This window comes from Neofelis nebulosa, chromosome 7 (genome assembly GCF_028018385.1).
Source record: "Neofelis nebulosa isolate mNeoNeb1 chromosome 7, mNeoNeb1.pri, whole genome shotgun sequence".
Classification (NCBI taxonomy): domain Eukaryota; kingdom Metazoa; phylum Chordata; class Mammalia; order Carnivora; family Felidae; genus Neofelis; species Neofelis nebulosa.
In genome coordinates this window covers 117,282,321-117,300,048 of record NC_080788.1, presented here as the reverse complement: position 1 = coordinate 117,300,048, position 17,728 = coordinate 117,282,321, and the positions used below count along the sequence as shown (strand labels likewise).

The window sequence follows — 17,728 nt, the reverse complement described above, 5'->3', positions numbered from 1 at the left end:
CAGAATCTGAAGCAGGCTCCAAGCTGTCAGCACAGAGCTTGACGCGGGGCTCGAACTCACCGACTGTGAGATCATGACCTGAGCCGAGGTCGGACGCTTAACCGACGGAGCCACCCAGGTGCTCCCCAAGTCTGTAAAATTTAAGGACAGGATTATATTTTCTACCCAACCCACCCCCCATTTTTTTCCAATCACAGGCAATTTTTATCAGTAATCAGGGAGCACCTGGGAACTACCAGCCCCTGTCTCCAGGGCTGCGGTAGCCGTGTCCTCAGTGTGGCCGTGCCCAGCCTGCCTGTCCCCAGCGTCCAGCGTGGTCAGGTGTCCGTTTACCAGCTACCTGTGAGGCCTGCATCTCCTCCTGAGACCGGGGGTATGGGCATCACAGGAGCGCTGTCCAGGTTTCCGGGAAGCACTGGCCCTCGGGGGCCCTCGGCCTCCACCCCTGCACTGAACGCCCCGTCTTCTCCCCGCTGCGTCTGCCGCTGCAGGAGCTCCGCACCTGGGAGGAGGAGCTGACGCGGGCCGCGCTCCAGCAGAAGACGCAGGAGGAGCTGCTGCGGCGCCGCGAGCAGGAGCTGGCCGAGCGGGAGATCGACATCCTAGAGCGGGAGCTCAACATCATCATCCACCAGCTGTGCCAGGAGAAGCCCCGGGTGAAGAAACGCAAGGGCAAGTTCAGGAAGAGCCGGCTGAAGCTCAAGGATGGGAACCGCATCAGCCTTCCTTCCGGTCAGCGGCCAGGCTGGGGGCGGCTGGGGGGGGTAGGGAGCAGGGCAGCCTGCTGCAGGGGACCCTGGGGGGGCGGCCAGAGACGGGGCTCTGGGGCTTAGAATGGAGCAGGTTGGACGTGGCCCGTTCCGCTCACCAGAAAGACTGGCCTGCGGAAAAGCTACCCGGCTCCAGGGGAGTTTTTGAGGGTGACTGATCACAGGGTGTGAAGGAAGACCGACTGGTGGCTGGTGGACCTGACAGGCGGGCACGGTCCAGACTGACAGTCGCGTGGTGGCTCACATAGACACGTCTCACATGAGGCAAGCCCGGTGAGGAGGCCCAGAGCTGCAGGGGCAGATGCCGGGGCATGCGTATGCCAGAGACGAGAGAACGCCGTGCTCTGCAGAATAACTTATCTCTGGCTTTCTTTAAATAATTAGTTGTGTGCGAGCAGTGGAGATCAGGATTAATGTGTAAGAATTTGATTTATGCACAACCTTTCAGAAGCACATTGGGTGAATAAAGGCACATCTGGAGTACGTCCAGGCTTGGGGAAATGCAAAGTAAAAGGAATCTGTGAATTAGAATCTTTGTGGGGTGTAGTGTGCCCGTGGAGGGAGGTGAGTGTGTGTTTATGTAGATGAAAAAAACTTCGTTGTAGTCTAAGTTTATCAGGTCTGGGAAGCAAACTTACAGAAGTGTAAGGAACCAAGGGAAAAGGGTGGAATAGGAACAATAGCCAATGATTGTAAGCACTGGTGGCTTCAGTACAGACAAGGGAATCCATTCAGTGAAATTCCGTGACTTTGTTTGTGGGACATGTTTACTGGTGTCCATGTTGCACATTTTTTCTGGCCAGGCAACAGGGAGTCTTTGAGTTCCTTTCGAACGTGTTGCGTGTGGTGCCACGCTGCTGCCGTGTGCTGGGGAAGGCTCATAGGAAAACAGTAGCTCCCACCTTCCGGGACACTGCATCTAGTGGGGAGACCTAAGTGTGAACACTCAGCTGTTCACACTTCTCGATACATGAGGACACTGGAACTTAGAAATCCAGAGCTGCGAGTTTTACGTTCTTCATGCTCTGCCATAACTGCCTCTGGAAGACGTCACAGTCTGGACCATTAGCCCCATTGCCCCACTTTCCTAGGTTCCCACCAAGGATTAGTCCTAATTACTCTGCCCTGCCTGCACTTAATGAGAAACATCAGTCTCCCTGCTTTGGTCCCTAAGAAAAGGGGGCATGTACTAATAGATTGTAAGAAGCAGAATTGTTTTTATTTATTTTGAGAGAGAATTTTGAGAGAATTGTTTTTATTAATTTGGAGCCTGAAATCAAGAGTGGGACACTTAATCGACTGAGCCACCCGGGCACCCCAAGAAAAAGAATTTTAAGTTAGATTTCCTAGAATACGCAACAAGTCTCATGTCTTAAACAACTATTGTAAATCTGTATATATAAGATTTGCTTAGACAGTGAATTTTCCTTCTCCTCATGTGTTGGTCCTGCTGCCCTGCCTTCTTTGGGGAGAAAGAGAACATTTCCTAGGTGAACAAGTTGCTTCTTGGGAGACTGGGGCCTGTCCCTCAAGCCCAGGACATGTCACTTTTCTCATAGGAACTAGATTATGGGAAAATGCATCTAGCGGGGATGCATTCACTTTCTCATAGGAACTAGAGTATGGGAAAATGCTAATGCACACACATGCCTGTGTTTCCCCAAGCAGATTTCCAGCACAAGTTCACGGTTCAGGCCTCCCCCACCATGGATAAAAGGAAGAGTCTCACCAACAGCCGCTCCAGTCCTCCTGCGAGCCCCACCATCATTCCTCGCCTTCGAGCCATCCAGTGTGAGACTGTTTCCCAAATTAGCTGGGGCCAGAACACACCGGGGGCACCCGTCCCCTGCTCTGTCCAGCCACCGACTGGCCCAGGCTTGCTCCATCCATAACTTCTGCCACCTCTCCTCGACAATGTGTATATACATGCACATATGTACGCAAACCCGTAGCCCTCCTTCTTGTCTCTCTCCATTAGCTTTACTACCGCCTCCTTTACCTTTTACTCTTAGATCCCAGCAAAGGGGGTTGTGGGTATCGACAGGATCCTTAGTGAACTACAAAGCAATTTGGAAACTGGTGTGTGATATAGATACCCTGGTACCTGGCCTGGGTTGGTTGGTACCCTGGCCTAGGGACCTTGTGCACTCTCCGCCATGTTTGGGGCGTCACTGTTTTTCTTTTGTTCATGCTTCCCAGGGAAGGGTGTTTTCAAAGTGTAGTTCCTAAGAAAACTCACCAAAGACTTTGTGATAGGCCAAATTGGGACTGATTTTATTTTCACCACCGTGTTTACTGAAAAGAATTTACACATAAACGTGTGTGTGTGTGTGTGTGTGTGTGTGTGTGTGTGTACATGAACAAAGTAGTTCCCCTAACTTACAGATAGAGATTTCATTTTTTTAAAAGCCCTAGATTTCTGGCTATCCTTGAAAATCGATTTGTATCAGTGGATTCCCTTTTTCACGTGGCCACAGTTGGCTAGAACCAATGGCAGTGTCCGTATGCACTGTATTTTGCCTCAGTCCCCTCAGCTCCCTATTTTTTGGTGTCTGGAATCATTCACTCATTTATGATGTAAGCCTCTGGAGCATTTGGGTTTCAGCCCTTGTTATAAGGTAGCAATGTCAGAAGAATGTTCCTCCTCTCTTATCTAGTATATTTCTCTAGGCCTGTTCCTTCCCCTTCTCCTACTCCTGACTTCCTTCTCCATAGTCTTGAGTTCCTCATTATCTTTCTTACCTACGATTCCTTTCTGCACTTCCAAGTCTTCCTTACCCCCTTATATTTTTTCTCTCCTTCCTAACTCCTCACCCACTGCCCCTCCCCGTCCAGTTCCACCCAACAAAACCAAGTTCTTTAAGTCAGATCTGTTTGGAACTCTGCCGTCTGGCTGGCCTGAGCTCCAGCTTTGCATTGGACTTACGAGAATCTGGGCAGTTTTTCCATGTTTGGTACTTTGCGAGTGCTCAGTGATTGGTGGCTGAGGACTTGAAGGCTCCACTTGGGCACAGAGTTTTTGAGGAGGTGTGACTTCTTCCCTGTAACTCCATGCGTGTGTGTCCACGTGCGCATGTGTCTGTGTCTGTCTGGTGAGGTAGAGGCTAGTTTGGGGGGGAAGGGGGGCTGTCTATCTTTCTTTCCAGATCCCATCCAACTTTTGTCCTTCACAGTGACACCAGGTGAAAGCAGCAAAACCTGGGGCCGGAACTCAGTCGTCCCCAAAGAAGAAGGGGAGGAGGAGGAGAAGAGGGCCCCCAAGAAGAAAGGACGGACGTGGGGGCCAAGTACACTTGGTCAGAAGGAGCTTGCCTCGGGAGACGAAGGGTAAGAGCCAGAATGTAAGAGATTCTTTCCACTTAAAGATGGGTATACCCTTTTAAAACTATGATATGAAATACCTTCTTCTCTGTTGTGTTTCATTGCTTTCTGAGAAATTACAAGCTTCAGTTTTCCAATGTTCTCATTTCCTGAACCTCCTAGGACAGGGCTCAGCATACGTTTTCTGTAAAGGGTCAGATAATAAATATTTTAGGCTTTTGTGGGTCACATCCTCTCTTTTGCAATTACTCACCTCCTGTGTTGTAGTGCAAAGGCAGCCATAGACCATGGGCATTATGTAAATGAATGAGCGTGGCTATGTTGATTCAGTAAAACTTTACGAAGGTGGGTGGTGGACAGGATTTAGCCCCCTCGTTGTAGTTTGCCAACACCTGAAGTCCCGGTTCTTCGTAGGCCAGTCGCTACATGTAGCGGTGTAGTGGTGGCGAGCATAACCCCTGACCCCAGGCTGCCTGGGCGTGAATCCTGGCTCCGCCATGCCTCACCGTGTGGCCTCGTGTTTCCTCATCTGTAAATCGGAGGTTATACCAGTACCCATCTCCCGGGGTTGATGTGAGGATTAAATAACTCCATTTTGGGAAGCGCATACAAGATTAGCTGGCTCATAGGAAGCATTTGTAATACCTGCTGTGATGGTTCTTCCCTGCTCCTGGTGCATTTTCTATTTCCTACCTTATTCTTGGTGTTAGAGGCTAGAATCCTGTTTTTTGACTTTTCTGAGTGTGAGAATAGGCAGTAATCCCCTTTGCCCTTTTCAGAGACTTTCCTGAACTTGTGTCCGAACCTGTAAGTGGCCTTGGTATTCCTTCGAATACTAAGAAGATTTCATGTCCAAAATCTGTTCTCTCATGTCAGATCCGGGCTGAGAACGAAAATAGCAATTTGATTCAAAAAGGATTGACTCCGAAGCCAGGCTTTAGAAATCACAAATACCTTGGAATAGAAAATTTAGGTACATAGAGTGAACTGCCTGAGCTCTGTGAGGGCTCGATGATGGTCCTCTAGGAATGGTGAATTGCTCTGCTGTGCTAGGTCCTGTAGAGGCAGGATCTTCCTCAGTTTGGATTCCTTCGAGCCCTGGGGTAGAGTAGGGTTAGGATGGGTCTGAAAGTCAGTCACGCTGAATCCCTGGATGTTTCTGACATTTCAGTAGCTTCTCTGGTTCTGCTTCATTTATAGATGTTTTTCATCTTGTTTAGTAAATTAACTTTGGTTCATGTTTCAAAATATTAACTTTGAATTTTCTTCCTCCTTGCGTAGATTTGTCCTCAAAACTATTGAAGCAGTTCATAGAGGTGGGGGAGGGGAGGGGCAGAGAGAAGGAGAGACAGAATCCCAAGCAGGCTCTGCACTGTCAGCATAGAGCCCAGTGTGGGACTCGAACTCAAAAACTGTGAGATCATGACCTGAGCCAAAATCAAGAGTCGGACGCTTAACTGACTGAGCCACCCAGGCGCCCCAAAATATGACTTGAATTTTTTATGATTCTCAATTCCTGTTGAAGAAATAAAGTATATTCTGTTCATTCTTGAGTAAAGGCTTCTTTAACGTCAGAAATTTTGGGAGCCTCTGTGTGATAATATTTCTAATTTTAGCCCCTATCAACGGAAGAAAATAATCCCTAACAACAAAAAGCTATATTGAATTCAGTAATGTTAAGTGAATATACATCCTTTAAAAAACGAGTACATATCTGTAGGAAACGTATGCACTTGCTTGTAGATAGCTTGGGTATCTGTGGGTTCACACGGCCTCTGCAGTTATGCTGTGGCTGCTCAAGGACCTTTGTCCCACAGATTGGGAGGTCCTGGGTCTCCTTGTTAGGATTATTCCTTCATCACGTGGGCTTTGCTTACCGGGCCAGAGGAGGGCAGCTACCAATGTAGCTAGAGTCAAGCCTTGAGGGCTCCCATGTGGGAGATACTGAATTGGATGTACCCACTGTCGCCTACTACTGATTTTCTTTATTCATTGAAGATCCCCTCAGAGACGTGAGAAAGCTAATGGTTTAAGTACCCCATCAGAGTCTCCACATTTCCACCTGGGGTGAGTCTAATCTTCACCCTTTCATCAAATGTGTTTGTAATAGTCCCCTTCCATTTCCTTGTCCTCACAGCACATCCGGTAGAATCAAACCTCATTATTGCCAAGGCTATGCTGATTTTTTTCCTTTAAAGCAGTACCATCGTGCACCCTGGGAAATTCCTGTGTTGGTCTGACTTTCCCTCTCCTCACTTCTCTGACCACTCCCGTTGTGGGGATTCTCCTGGCACCCTTAGTTTTAGGGGGCAGTACATGACTATTTATGCTTTGAACTTTAGCACTGGCTTTGACTTTGCTAATCTGGATTCCCCTTGAACTCAGAGCTGGAGGTGATGTTATAAGATCATCAGCTAAAAGTCCCAGGCTGTGGGTTTTGTTAGCATGCTTATCCCTGGCTGTGTATTTTGGTTGAAACCAATGGTGGCCGGAATATACTTGAATTCACTGGTGTTTCTGACAGCACTTGAAATAGAGATCTGAAGTGAGGGGAAAAGTTGGTCCCTCTCTCTCCCTCGAGATGGACTGGGAAGAGTGGGCTTTAGCTGAACAGCTTTTCCTGGCCCTAAAATGAGAGCCACCTCTGGTTATAATCCTGGTATGTCCAAGGCAGCCATAACCCACGGAGTCCTCAGCCTTCTCTCTTCGTTGTCCATTAGAGAAAAGACCAGTGCTTCTGGGCCTCTGATTCCCCCATCGTAAAGGGGGTCGATGGGGTGCCCAGTCAGGATCCTCAGAGTTACTGGCTGGCAGGTGTGAGCTCATCACAGGAACTTGAAAGCAAGCTCCTGCCCTTTTCCTCTTCATTCCCAGACAAACCAGGGGCTCGAGTGCAGCATTATGTACTACCCACATAGGTCTGTCCCAAAGTGCACTGCTTTGGTGCAGCTTTGTTGGCTGATTTTTGTTTTTGAAAAGTGGATGGCTTGGAAAGTTGCCTAAGCATGCCGTGAGCTTGGAAGGAGAAGTTGAGAAATGGCCCATCCCTGCTAGCTCATCTGCCCAGGGCTCGCCTGGGATCACAAGGCTTCGAATTGCAGTGTCTCTGATGTCAGCAGTGTGCTGGACACAGTGTCCTGGAGTGATCGTCTCTGCCTTAAGGTGGGCTCAGGCAAGACCCTGGCCAGTGCTGGGCAGTCCTCATTCTTCCTGTCTTCTTGCCGGCCTGCCTGCTAGATCTTTCCACAGCTCCGTAGCAGCATGTGAAGGGGTGGGTTCATGGCCCTGCTTTTCTTTTCCTGGAGCATGTGCACTTCTGTTTGTGACACGAGGGGACCCAGTAATGTTCGTTACCCCGAGGCTCTTGGGCTTTGGTGGAATTAAGCACACAGAAAGAGACGTTTCCATGGGCCCCTGGAGGTGAGGGTGGAGTAAGGGAAGTCACCAGTTCTAACAGTTCCCCCATTTCCTCCTATTTAGCCTCAAGTCCCTGGTAGATGGATATAAACAGTGGTCGTCCAGTGCCCCCAACCTGGGGAAGGGCCCGAGGAGTAGCCCAGCCCTGCCAGGGTTCACCAGCCTTATGGAGATGGGTAAGCATGGCCCTTGTCCTGACTGTCCCTGTTCCCTCAGGGAACTTCTGGCCAAGCTTCTGGGAGTGTTTGAGGACTCCTAGTACCACCTCATGGGGATTGTCTCCTCTTTGACCCAACTCCTGGGCCCTCACCCCATTCCCTCTTCATTGGCTCTACTCCCATTGCATCAAACCTTCCCAAATCACAGTTTGTTCCCACTGCTGCCATGGAGCCTGCCCTTGGCCTCCTATCCCAGGGCGCCGGTTGTAGTCTCCTTAGGGCAGTGCAGAGGGTGAGGACTTGAATCAGGTGCTTCCATCTGCTTGGGTGTCTTTGTATTTTAACGTGGGGAGTCTGCAAGACAGGAGATGGTGGTGGAAGACACTGTGGTCTTTCTCTAAGGAAGCTTTCCAGTTGCCTATGATTGCTGAATGGGTAAGGTCTTCTCCAGGCTCCCTCTCTCTCTCAGATAGGATGTCCTCTTCTCTCTGAAGATTTCCAAGTCTTAGTAGGTCAGTCTACAGCGTAGATGGGCCTTCACCCATGTAGAGGATTCCAGTCTGTTGCGGGACACTGGTCTTGAGACCGGCCTCTAGGCCATTGTTGTAGAAATTCAAGGTCCCTTCCAGTTTTAAGGTGCAAAAACATTAGGGATGTTTCTGTTCTACCCACTATTCTAGGAAACTCACACACTGTACCTCTTGTGTTGAGGATCCCAATGCAAAAAGTAGGAAATGAGCAGATTTGTCTGCACACAGGAAAATAGGCTCTGGAATGGAGAGTGATTGCCTCATATTGGCCACGGTTGAGTGTGGAGGGGTAAAGCCCTGTGGGTTCAATGCCCAGTCCTTATCCTGCCTGTGAGACTGTTTGACCCTTGCACTCCTGAAAATCCAGGAGGCCCAGGAGGCCCAGGGTTGGGGAGAAGGATGAGATTCTTACTCTTGCTGCCTCATTCCCGTTTCCTGTCCCCCACACCCTGCCATTTTTGTCATCTCCAGAGGATGAGGACAGCGAAGGCCCCAGGAGTGGGGAGAGTCGTCTACAGCATTCACCCAACCAGTCCTACCTCTGTATCCCGTTCCCTCGAGGAGAGGATGGGGAGGGCCCCTCCAGTGATGGAGTCCACGAGGAGCCCACCCCAGTCAATTCAGCCACCAGTACCCCTCAGCTGACGCCAACTAACAGCCTCAAGCGGGGTGGCACCCACCACCGCCGTTGTGAGGTGGCTCTGCTTGGCTGTGGGGCTGTTCTCGCGGCCACAGGCCTGGGCTTTGACCTGCTTGAAGCTGGCAAGTGCCAGCTGCTTCCCCCAGAGGAGCCTGAGCCACCAGCCCGCGAGGAGAAGAAGAGGCGTGAGGGTCTTTTCCAGAGGGCCAGCCGTCCTCGTCGGAGCACCAGCCCCCCATCCCGGAAGCTCTTCAAGAAGGAGGAGCCCATGCTGTTGCTAGGAGACCCCTCTGCCTCCCTCACGCTGCTTTCTCTCTCCTCCATCTCCGAGTGCAACTCTACCCGCTCCCTGCTGCGTTCCGACAGTGACGAGATCGTGGTGTACGAGATGCCCATCAGTCCGGTTGAAGCCCCACCCCTGACCCCTTGCACCCACAACCCCCTGGTCAACGTCCGAGTGGAACGCTTCAAGCGAGACCCTAACCAATCCCTGACTCCTACCCATGTCACCCTTACGGCCCCCACGCAGCCCAGTGGTCACCGGCGGACTCCTTCTGACGGGGCCCTCAAGCCAGCGGCTCTCCTAGCCAGCAGGAGCCCCTCCAGCAATGGGTTGAGCCCCAGCCCAGGAACAGGTGAGTCCTGTCCTCCTTTTCTCTTTCCTGCTCTTGGGCCTCCCGGGTGTGGCAAGATTGGAGTGAATGGCAAAATTAGAATGACAGTTCCTCCTCTGATTCGGCCCACCAGGACGTGCTGCCCTGGGGTTGGAGAGATGGCCAGGCCGACTGATTTCTCTCTGTCCTGTGCCTCGGCAGGGGGCTTCCCTGAGGAGTGAAGGCAGACCGCAGGTTCTGGGAAGAATCGGACCCAGGGCTCCTGTAGGATGTTCAGGTCCTGGGTCTTGGAGGGCACAGTGCAGTGCCTTCAGGGCATCGGAGGGGCAGGAGCCGAGCTGTGCTCGTTCCCTGAAGTGGAGACAAAAGTTACCAGAAGGAATGCTACCCTCATACAGGAGGGGTATTTGTGCCACGTAGCTGGGCTCTTGCCTGTGATTACAGCTTAGTACAGACCTACTCGTGGGCAAGCTTCCTCCCAGGCATCCTGCCTGTATCGCTCATCCCTTGTTTGTGCCTGACTCCGAATCCAGGTACATTCCTGTGCCTGTGCATGAGCTCGCCTTCCCTGTCTGACGCTGAGCCACCTGGGTGTCCACATCCCTGTCTTTTCCTGCCACTGTCACTTGCTCCCTAGAAGACCGAAACCTGACTTTGCAACCCCTCTCACCCAGTAGGAGAGGAGATGGCGACTGGGATTTCAGGGAGATTTTGAGTGTAAATGACAATTGTGTTTTCCCTTTCGGCTTTAGATTTTTTGTTGTACTCAGGTATGTGTCCTCTTTGGGAAGAGACCTTATGACTCATCTTCAGATTTTTGAGACCTAGATTTGTTCTGGCCTCGCATGTTTATTAAATGGATGAACTGGAAATAAACAGACACTTCCTTACGTCAGGGGTCAGCAAACTTTCTCGGTAAAGGGCCAGATAATAAATATTTTAAGCTTTTGGGGTCGTACGGTCTCCGTTGTAATTACTCAACACTGCTGCTGTCGTGGGAGAACAAGCCGTAGGTGTGGCTGTGTTACAATAAAACTTGTTTTGCAGACCACAGGGTGGCCCATGGATCGTAGGTTTTTCATTACAGATGTGACCCCCGTATGTCCTCTTCTTATTTTATTATCGGAGACAGTGATCATGGCCTTCTAGTTCACTGTTGTATCCCAGTGCCCCCCAGCACACTCCGCTGCACATAGTAGGTGCTGCTTAAACATTTGTTGCTCGTGTTATTCCAGGTGAATAGGGATGTGGCAGGTATGGGGAGGGAGCAGTGTCTATCTGGTCTAGAAATGTGTGCCATCACCTGATGCCTCTCCCTCTGTCTCTTTGCCCAGGAATGTTGAAAACCCCCAGCCCCAGCCGAGACCCAGGTGAATTCCCCCGTCTCCCTGACCCCAATGTGGTCTTTCCCCCGACCCCAAGGCGCTGGAACACACAGCAGGATTCTACCCTGGAGAGACCCAAGACCCTGGAGTTTCTGCCTCGGCCACGTCCTTCTGCCAACCGGCAACGGCTGGACCCTTGGTGGTTTGTGTCCCCCAGCCATGCCCGTAGCGCCTCCCCAGCCAACAGCTCCAGCACGGAGACACCCAGCAACCTGGACTCCTGCTTCGCTAGCAGCAGCAGCACTGTGGATGAGCGGCCCGGACTCCCGGCCCTGCTCCCGTTCCAAGCGGGGCCGCTGCCCCCTGCTGAGCGGACACTTCTGGACCTGGACGCAGAGGGCCAGAGTCAGGACAGCACCGTGCCGCTGTGCAGAGCCGAACTGAACACACACAGGCCCGCCCCTTATGAGATTCAGCAAGAGTTCTGGTCTTAACACGAAAAGGGTTGGGGGCGGGCAAGGGGGAAGCAGGAGGAGATGGGGGGAGCTGGCTGGCACAGCCCTTTCTCGGAGTTGGACCCCCTGAAATCCAGCCCTCCTTCTTGCACTGATAATGCACTTTGAAGGTGGAAGGGATGGAAGCAGGGCCACTTCAGAGGGTCCCCTGCCCTGTAGGGCCTTTCTACCCATGTCCACTGGAAGGGGCTGTGGCCATCAGCTCTGGCTGTGTAGGGGAGGGAGGGGTGCGTGCATGTCCCCCACCCTCCACAGTCTTCCTCGCCTTTACGGTGACTCTGCAGGGTCACTCAGCCAAATCTGTCTGCTGCCCCCTCTCCTCAGCCCCCTGGGTAAGCCTGGAGCCTGTCCCAGAGTCCTCTTGTTAGCCCTGAGTTCAGCCTTCCCAAACACCAGTATTGGATGATCTGTGATTGATTTTGCTCCTCTTCCACATTATTCCCCAGCACCCATGAATCAGAGTCTCATCTGGTGTGAGATAGCACGCTTTTCTGTGCCCTAAGCCCTTACGTGCCCGCTGGAGGACTGAAGGCAAGGTGCCCCAGTGTGGGACGTAGGAGTTGAGGGACCTGGTACTTACCCACCTGCCCTTCCAGGTGCCCCGCTTATTTATTTGAGCCCCACAGGGGTAAGGGGACCTGGGGGGAGGAGAGGGAATTAGGAAAAACAGAGTCGAGTGGCAGCAAAGAGGGTAACAGAGTCTGCCCTTGTTCCTTTCGGAAACACACAAATAAAGGCAGAAACCAGCACCTGTTGATGGCATCCATCTCCTACCCGGGGTCTGGACGTGGCCAGACCAGTTTCCGATACAAACATGCTCATCCCAGGGATAGTTTCTTGGGAGACTCACTCACTGGTGCCAGTTCTGAAGCCAGAGACAAAGTTCCTGTGTTGGTCCGTTATGTTGTTCTGGTCGTTATGTGTTATGCCCTTCCCTGGATCTTTCCTCCAATCCCTGGAGCCAGTGGATTATGTGTTTGGCTGGTAGATATCTCTGCACTGCACCAAAATAGCATATTGGTGGGGGGGGGGGGGGGGTGGTGGGAGGGTCCCGGACACTGGGAGCTGGAACTGTGGGGATTTCTTCTCAGCCACGCCATCCATTACGGGATGCCCTTGAAGTAAAACGGAGCCATTAGTGGTACCTTCCACACACGGATATGGTGAGGCGATGATGTTCGTGGGGTGCTTAGTGAGCCACTGATACACAGGAACCTTTGAGCCCCAGGCACTGCAGACTGACCGAGGGCTCATGCCTCTGGGCACAGGTGGCCCCTGATGCTGGGCTCTGGACCCTGAGCTGGGTAGGAAGGAGAGCAGAGGCCAACCCTGACTTTTCTGGAATCTGTTTCCTTAACTGGAATGTTAAGCTGCTTGTGGAGCTTCCTCCTGTGTGCCTGCACCATTTCCACTTCCCCTGGGGCCTCCCGTGTCAAGTGTGAACGGTTGCCTTTGTGCAGGACACACACGTAAACTTGATTGGGAGCAGAGCCTTGGGTCATGCTCCTCTCCCCTCCAGACTCTCCAAATGTGGCTTCCCTGTCTCTTATCATGGAATATTTCCTTGGAGATGTTGGCGGACCGCCTGCAGGTTCCCTGCATTTGCTGCCCGCCTGCCAGAAGGAGGAAAGCAGTGAAGCTGGCACAGATGATGTTTGGTCACCGCTCTGTCTCTCTGTCACTATGATCAAGTCCCAACCCGGGAATGAGGAAAGGGGTGACCTTGGTTTTCGAATGGCTCCCTGTTTTATGAGCTCACTGGCACTTTGGTTCAAGGGCCCCCCCCCCCATCTTGGGTGGGAGGCACTCAGTTTTGTTGCCCATGTTGTCTCATCTGTCTCCTCTTTTTGCAGTGAAGACTGTAGAGTTTTTTTTTTCTTTTTTGCCTCCGTCCCCTCACCCCTTGGCTGGGGTGGGGGGGAGGGGTTGTGGAATGTGAATCCTATTAACAGTTCCAGCCAACCGAGGGACTCCTCTTCATTCTTGATTGGGGAGGGGGCCACAGATGGTGTGTTCTGGGCCCTTCCCTGGACTCTCCATAGCCCCAGTTCCTAAGTCTCTAATGTGTCTATAAGCCCTTGGCTCCACTAAATGGCCCTTTGGCGGGGCGCAGCACACAGCATAATCCAAACCTTGCTGGCTCTGGACAGTGCTCTGTGCTGTGAGGCAATTGACCGTTTTCTACTTTTTGTTGTTTTGTTAGGTTGCCGCCATCTTTTGGGGAAGTGGTAGTATAACTGATGTAATGGGCATGGAGTGGTGGCCACTTGCCATTGAGTAAGAGGCTGAACCCCTTTCTTACTCCTCCAGCCAGAGGAAAGACAAAGACTGGGTCTGCTATTGGTAGAATTGCACCTGTCGGAGGCAGAAGCAGGATTAGTCTGAGGCTGCTTCGTGAGCTGGCGCAAAGACGGAGGCGTTCTCTCAGCTCCTCCATATCCCGTCTCTGATGGGCCCCTGCCTGCCACATTCTCTCTCTGTAGGGTGAGGCGTGGTGGGATAAGGATCCTATAGAATTTGAGTTGTCCACTTAGGCTCCCTTGTCTCTATGGTCATGGTCAGGAGCAGGCCTTGAAGCTGGGATTAAGCCCCTGCGTTGGCAGTAGCCAGAATCCCTTTTCCTCTTTCCGTTTCTTTCCTCAGAGACACTCTCCCTCTGTTCTTGGCAGGTGTTCATTACCCAAAAGTGATTGGATGATTGGAATCCAGTGGCCCCCAGCATCAGGGGCCACCAGTAATGGTGATTGGAAACAGATACTGCTCTCTGCCCTTTCTCCTCAGATCCCTCATCTCCTTCCACTGATTCTAAACAGGATTATCCTCTGTTTACCCCCCGCCTTGGGGATCCAGGTCCCTGCCAGGGGCTGAGTGGATGTCTCCATTATCCTCATATTATTTCTAAGAGGCTTGGTGGTTACTCTCTCTTCACTTCACATCCTTTAGTATCCCAGGGGTCTGGTAGTAATGATGAAGGTGATGATGATGATGTCTTCTATTTGTCAATTCAGAATAGTGCTAACCTTTCCTCCTGGCCTTTACAAAATTGCATCATTTTCCTTCTGATACACTTGCTGGTAGAGAAGAGAAAATGCTTAAAGAGGAAGAAATTCAAGGGAAGGGAAATTTGAAAGCTGCCTGGACTGGTCGCTGAGTCGGGCACCAAGCTCTAGGACTTGAACAAGGTGTCTGTCTTCCACCATCTGTTTTGCTGTCTGGCTCCCCTTTTAGCCACTCTCGCATTTCCTTCCTGTAAAAGCAACCATTACCTGTTTCCTGGTCAAGGGCAATGAGAACATGTTTCAGAGCAGGGCGGCGAAGCATGCAGCTCCCAGCCGGCCATTAGGACAAATTGCTGACCTTAACAGTGTGGTCCTCACCACTTTTGCCTCTAAGGGACTTGCCTAGTGTTTCTTACTTTGGTTTCTGGAAGAGTAGTGGTTTGGAGCTGGCTTAGAATGACTAACAGGGGCCATGGTCAGGCACATCTTCTGCGTTTATGCAGCACCTGGTGTTTACAGACCTCCTTTCTGATCCCCCCACTTAACTTGTCAGGCTGGTCTTTCCCAGCATTAGTGTCTTAGGAAGGAGGAAAATAGGAGACCGGGAGGCTGGAGTCAGCATCAGAATGACAGTTTGGGGTCTTGGAGTTTTTAGGAGTCATTCCCAGAGTCTTGTTTTTTCCGAGACTGGAATGAGGCCAATTTAATTCCTGGAAGGATCTTTGCAAGAAGGTCTGCCGGCCCTTGGGATGCATGTCCTGGTGTGAGGTTCTTTACAAGGCCCCTTTCCCCTCAGACCAGGGTTGCTCAGGGACACAGCAGGACACCCCAAGGGCATCTAGGTGTGGCTTGTTGTCAACACTCCTATTCCTCAGTCCCCACATTGGAGGCCCCCTCCTCCCTCTGGCCCCCACAAGGAGGGAGACCCCTCCTGAGCATTGCTAACTCTTCAAGCTTGCTTTTAACAAAAGCACAGAACAGCGGGTTCTGAAAGGCTGGATGGCTGTGAATGGTTACACTTCAGGGAGCCTTGATCTTTTCTTCATGTGTTTAATTAAGCCTGTGCTTTTGACTCAGGTATGTGAGGCCCCCCCCCCCCCCACCTCCACCCGCCTTCAAGCTGGTTGGAAACACTCCATTGCCTCTTGGAGGATTTGGGGGAAGAGGCAGGTGTTGCCCTTGCTGTAGTGCTGGGCCTTTCCTGAAAGCTCTGCCAGAGACTGGCCCTGGGTCAGGGGTGAGAGCAGCCCGCACCGCAGTGTGTTGTGATCATAAATGACCATGGTGGCAAGAACGGCAGGAACACGGTGACCTGAGCTGCCCACATGCCAGTGTGCGAAGTTGCAAGTGTCTCCTCCCCTCTGTGGACCTGTGAGCCCAACAACGAACTGAGGATGATGCTATCTTCCCTACCTGAAGCACGAAGCCCTTTAACTTTAAAATGTATGGTCCTGGAACCCAGGGTCCAGCACTGATAAGCCTCACCTTGCTAGTTTATTTCCCTTTGTGGAGAAAAGTGTGGGGGTTGGGTGGGGTGGCGGGTGGTTGTAGGTCAAAACCAGCCGAATATTGGCAATTTCCTGCGGTTCAGCCTACTAGGCCACTTGCCTCTCTCCTTGGCTTCAGGCCTGAGGATGGCTTCTTGTCAAGCTACATTTAGTCCTAGGAACACATTCCTAAATGCTCTCTTCTTTCAGACAAATCATTGCTTTCTTAGATCAGGAATTCAAATTAGTAAAAATCCACATCAGAAAGGAGAAACCACTGCTGCTTCTGGGAGTTCTCGGTCCCTGGCACCTTCCGGGCCTTGCCACTGGACCCTTGGCATCTCAGGCACTGGTGGTGTTTGAAGGCAGGAGGCAGAAACCGGAGTCCCGGCTAATTGTGGCTAATTAATAGGATTTAGGTGCCTAACCAGCCTGACCCAGCTCTGGGCTTCTGGTTGGCTGTGCAGGTCAGGTGAACCTCTCATCATCTTCTCAGACTGCTGACGATTTCCCATTTGTCCTGATGAGATATTGACAGCCCTCCCGCTTTGTTCATTTCCGGTCTTGGGCACTGGCAGCACCCTGGCCTCCCTAGACAACTCAGGGAGCCCGGTCATTTGTTGTTCTGAAGGTCGGGCTCTTTCCTTAACCTGGAAGCCGGTAGGACTGGTCTTCCTGATTCTTAACTGCCTGTGGTTCCCTGCATCCCCCGCCTGTAGCCTTGCTTTGGGTTGTTAGCTCACGACTGCAGCTAGAAATTGAGAAGAGCCATTGTGTTGAGCTACATGCCCTTGGTACCCAGCTGTAGCAAAGAAGGGAGATGAACTTGTCAACTTTCTCCTCTGATTTTCCTCACTATCCATCCTAAACACACACACGCACACATTCACACACTCACATAGTCACATGCTCACATACAGATTTAGACTATCTTCTAGAGGATTAAGGAAAGAAGTTGGAGATGGGTTTTACTTAGTTCGCAGAAAAGCTTTCTTTGGGATTTTCCTTCCTGTTAGAGCCTTTGAGTCTAGGTAAAGTGAAAGTTCACATATGTGTTCGTTTTGTTTCTCTGTAATTAGCTACTAGTTTTCATCCCTAGGCCTTCCCTGTTTCAGTGTCTTGTTCATATGTCCTAACCCTGTGTCCTTGAATTCCCATTTTGCTTTGGGATTTAAGTTATTGTAATTTGTCAACAATATTTAAAAATAGAAAAGTCCTGAAGGAAACTTACCAGGTTCTTTTCTTTGGCTTTTTTTTTTTTTTCAAGGTACTGTAAATTGTTAACTAGGGATGCCAAGCAGGCTTGGTTCAATGGCTAAACCTCTTATCGTATTACAGTGTAATGCCGATTCAGCCTGGTCCCACCACCAGAGCACACACAGACTTGAATAAAACTGTTACAACAATGACTTCTGGTTTGCCGTGGTGCTTTGTAAGCTTATCCTTTCCCCACTTTTTAATGAAACAAGATATCCAAGTAACTGGCTCTTGTGGGGGGATTTCCATATGTAGGGAAAAATAAAAACCATGGCTATGGCACAGGAAACAGGAAGTGGGGGGAAAGCCTCCCTGAAGCCCCTGGAGCTCCCAGCTGGACCACAGAGGCCCTTCTGGCACATGGTGCTGAGCCGCACCTGCTGAGATGATTCAGTCTCTTCTCACAACTGACTTCTGCACAGGCTATGGGTTTGGGCTTTCAGAGCCCCTGCAAGCATGTGCTGTCTCCCACCCCTATCATCATCCACCCTGATATTCCTGGTGAAGTTGTAAATGGGGCTAAGAGGACAAACAAGTGGAGTTATACACGAGATTTTCTGCCTGTGAGGAAAATCTTGGATTCCTTGTCATCTTGATACTCTCAATGGCACTTGCCAGCTGTGTAACCTCGGGCAAGCCACTTAACCTCTCTGGGCCTCTTCTGGAGCAAGTTGATCACCAGGCAGCCTTTGTGC

General features: G+C 51.2%; 1 protein-coding gene across 1 annotated transcript in view; it reads left to right on the top strand.

Moving 5' to 3' along the window:
• The window catches only part of MAP3K9 (mitogen-activated protein kinase kinase kinase 9), an 80,477-nt gene extending 63,292 nt beyond the window's left edge, over positions 1–17,185 (top strand). Inside the window, exons 6-12 of the mRNA XM_058739507.1 lie at positions 492–732; positions 2,439–2,561; positions 3,944–4,097; positions 6,090–6,158; positions 7,572–7,684; positions 8,668–9,471; positions 10,785–17,185. Of these exons, the coding sequence (XP_058595490.1) occupies positions 492–732; positions 2,439–2,561; positions 3,944–4,097; positions 6,090–6,158; positions 7,572–7,684; positions 8,668–9,471; positions 10,785–11,269 (1,989 nt within the window). The 3' untranslated portion in view covers positions 11,270–17,185. The remainder of the gene's footprint in view (positions 1–491; positions 733–2,438; positions 2,562–3,943; positions 4,098–6,089; positions 6,159–7,571; positions 7,685–8,667; positions 9,472–10,784) is intronic.
• Positions 17,186–17,728: the final 543 nt, after the last annotated feature.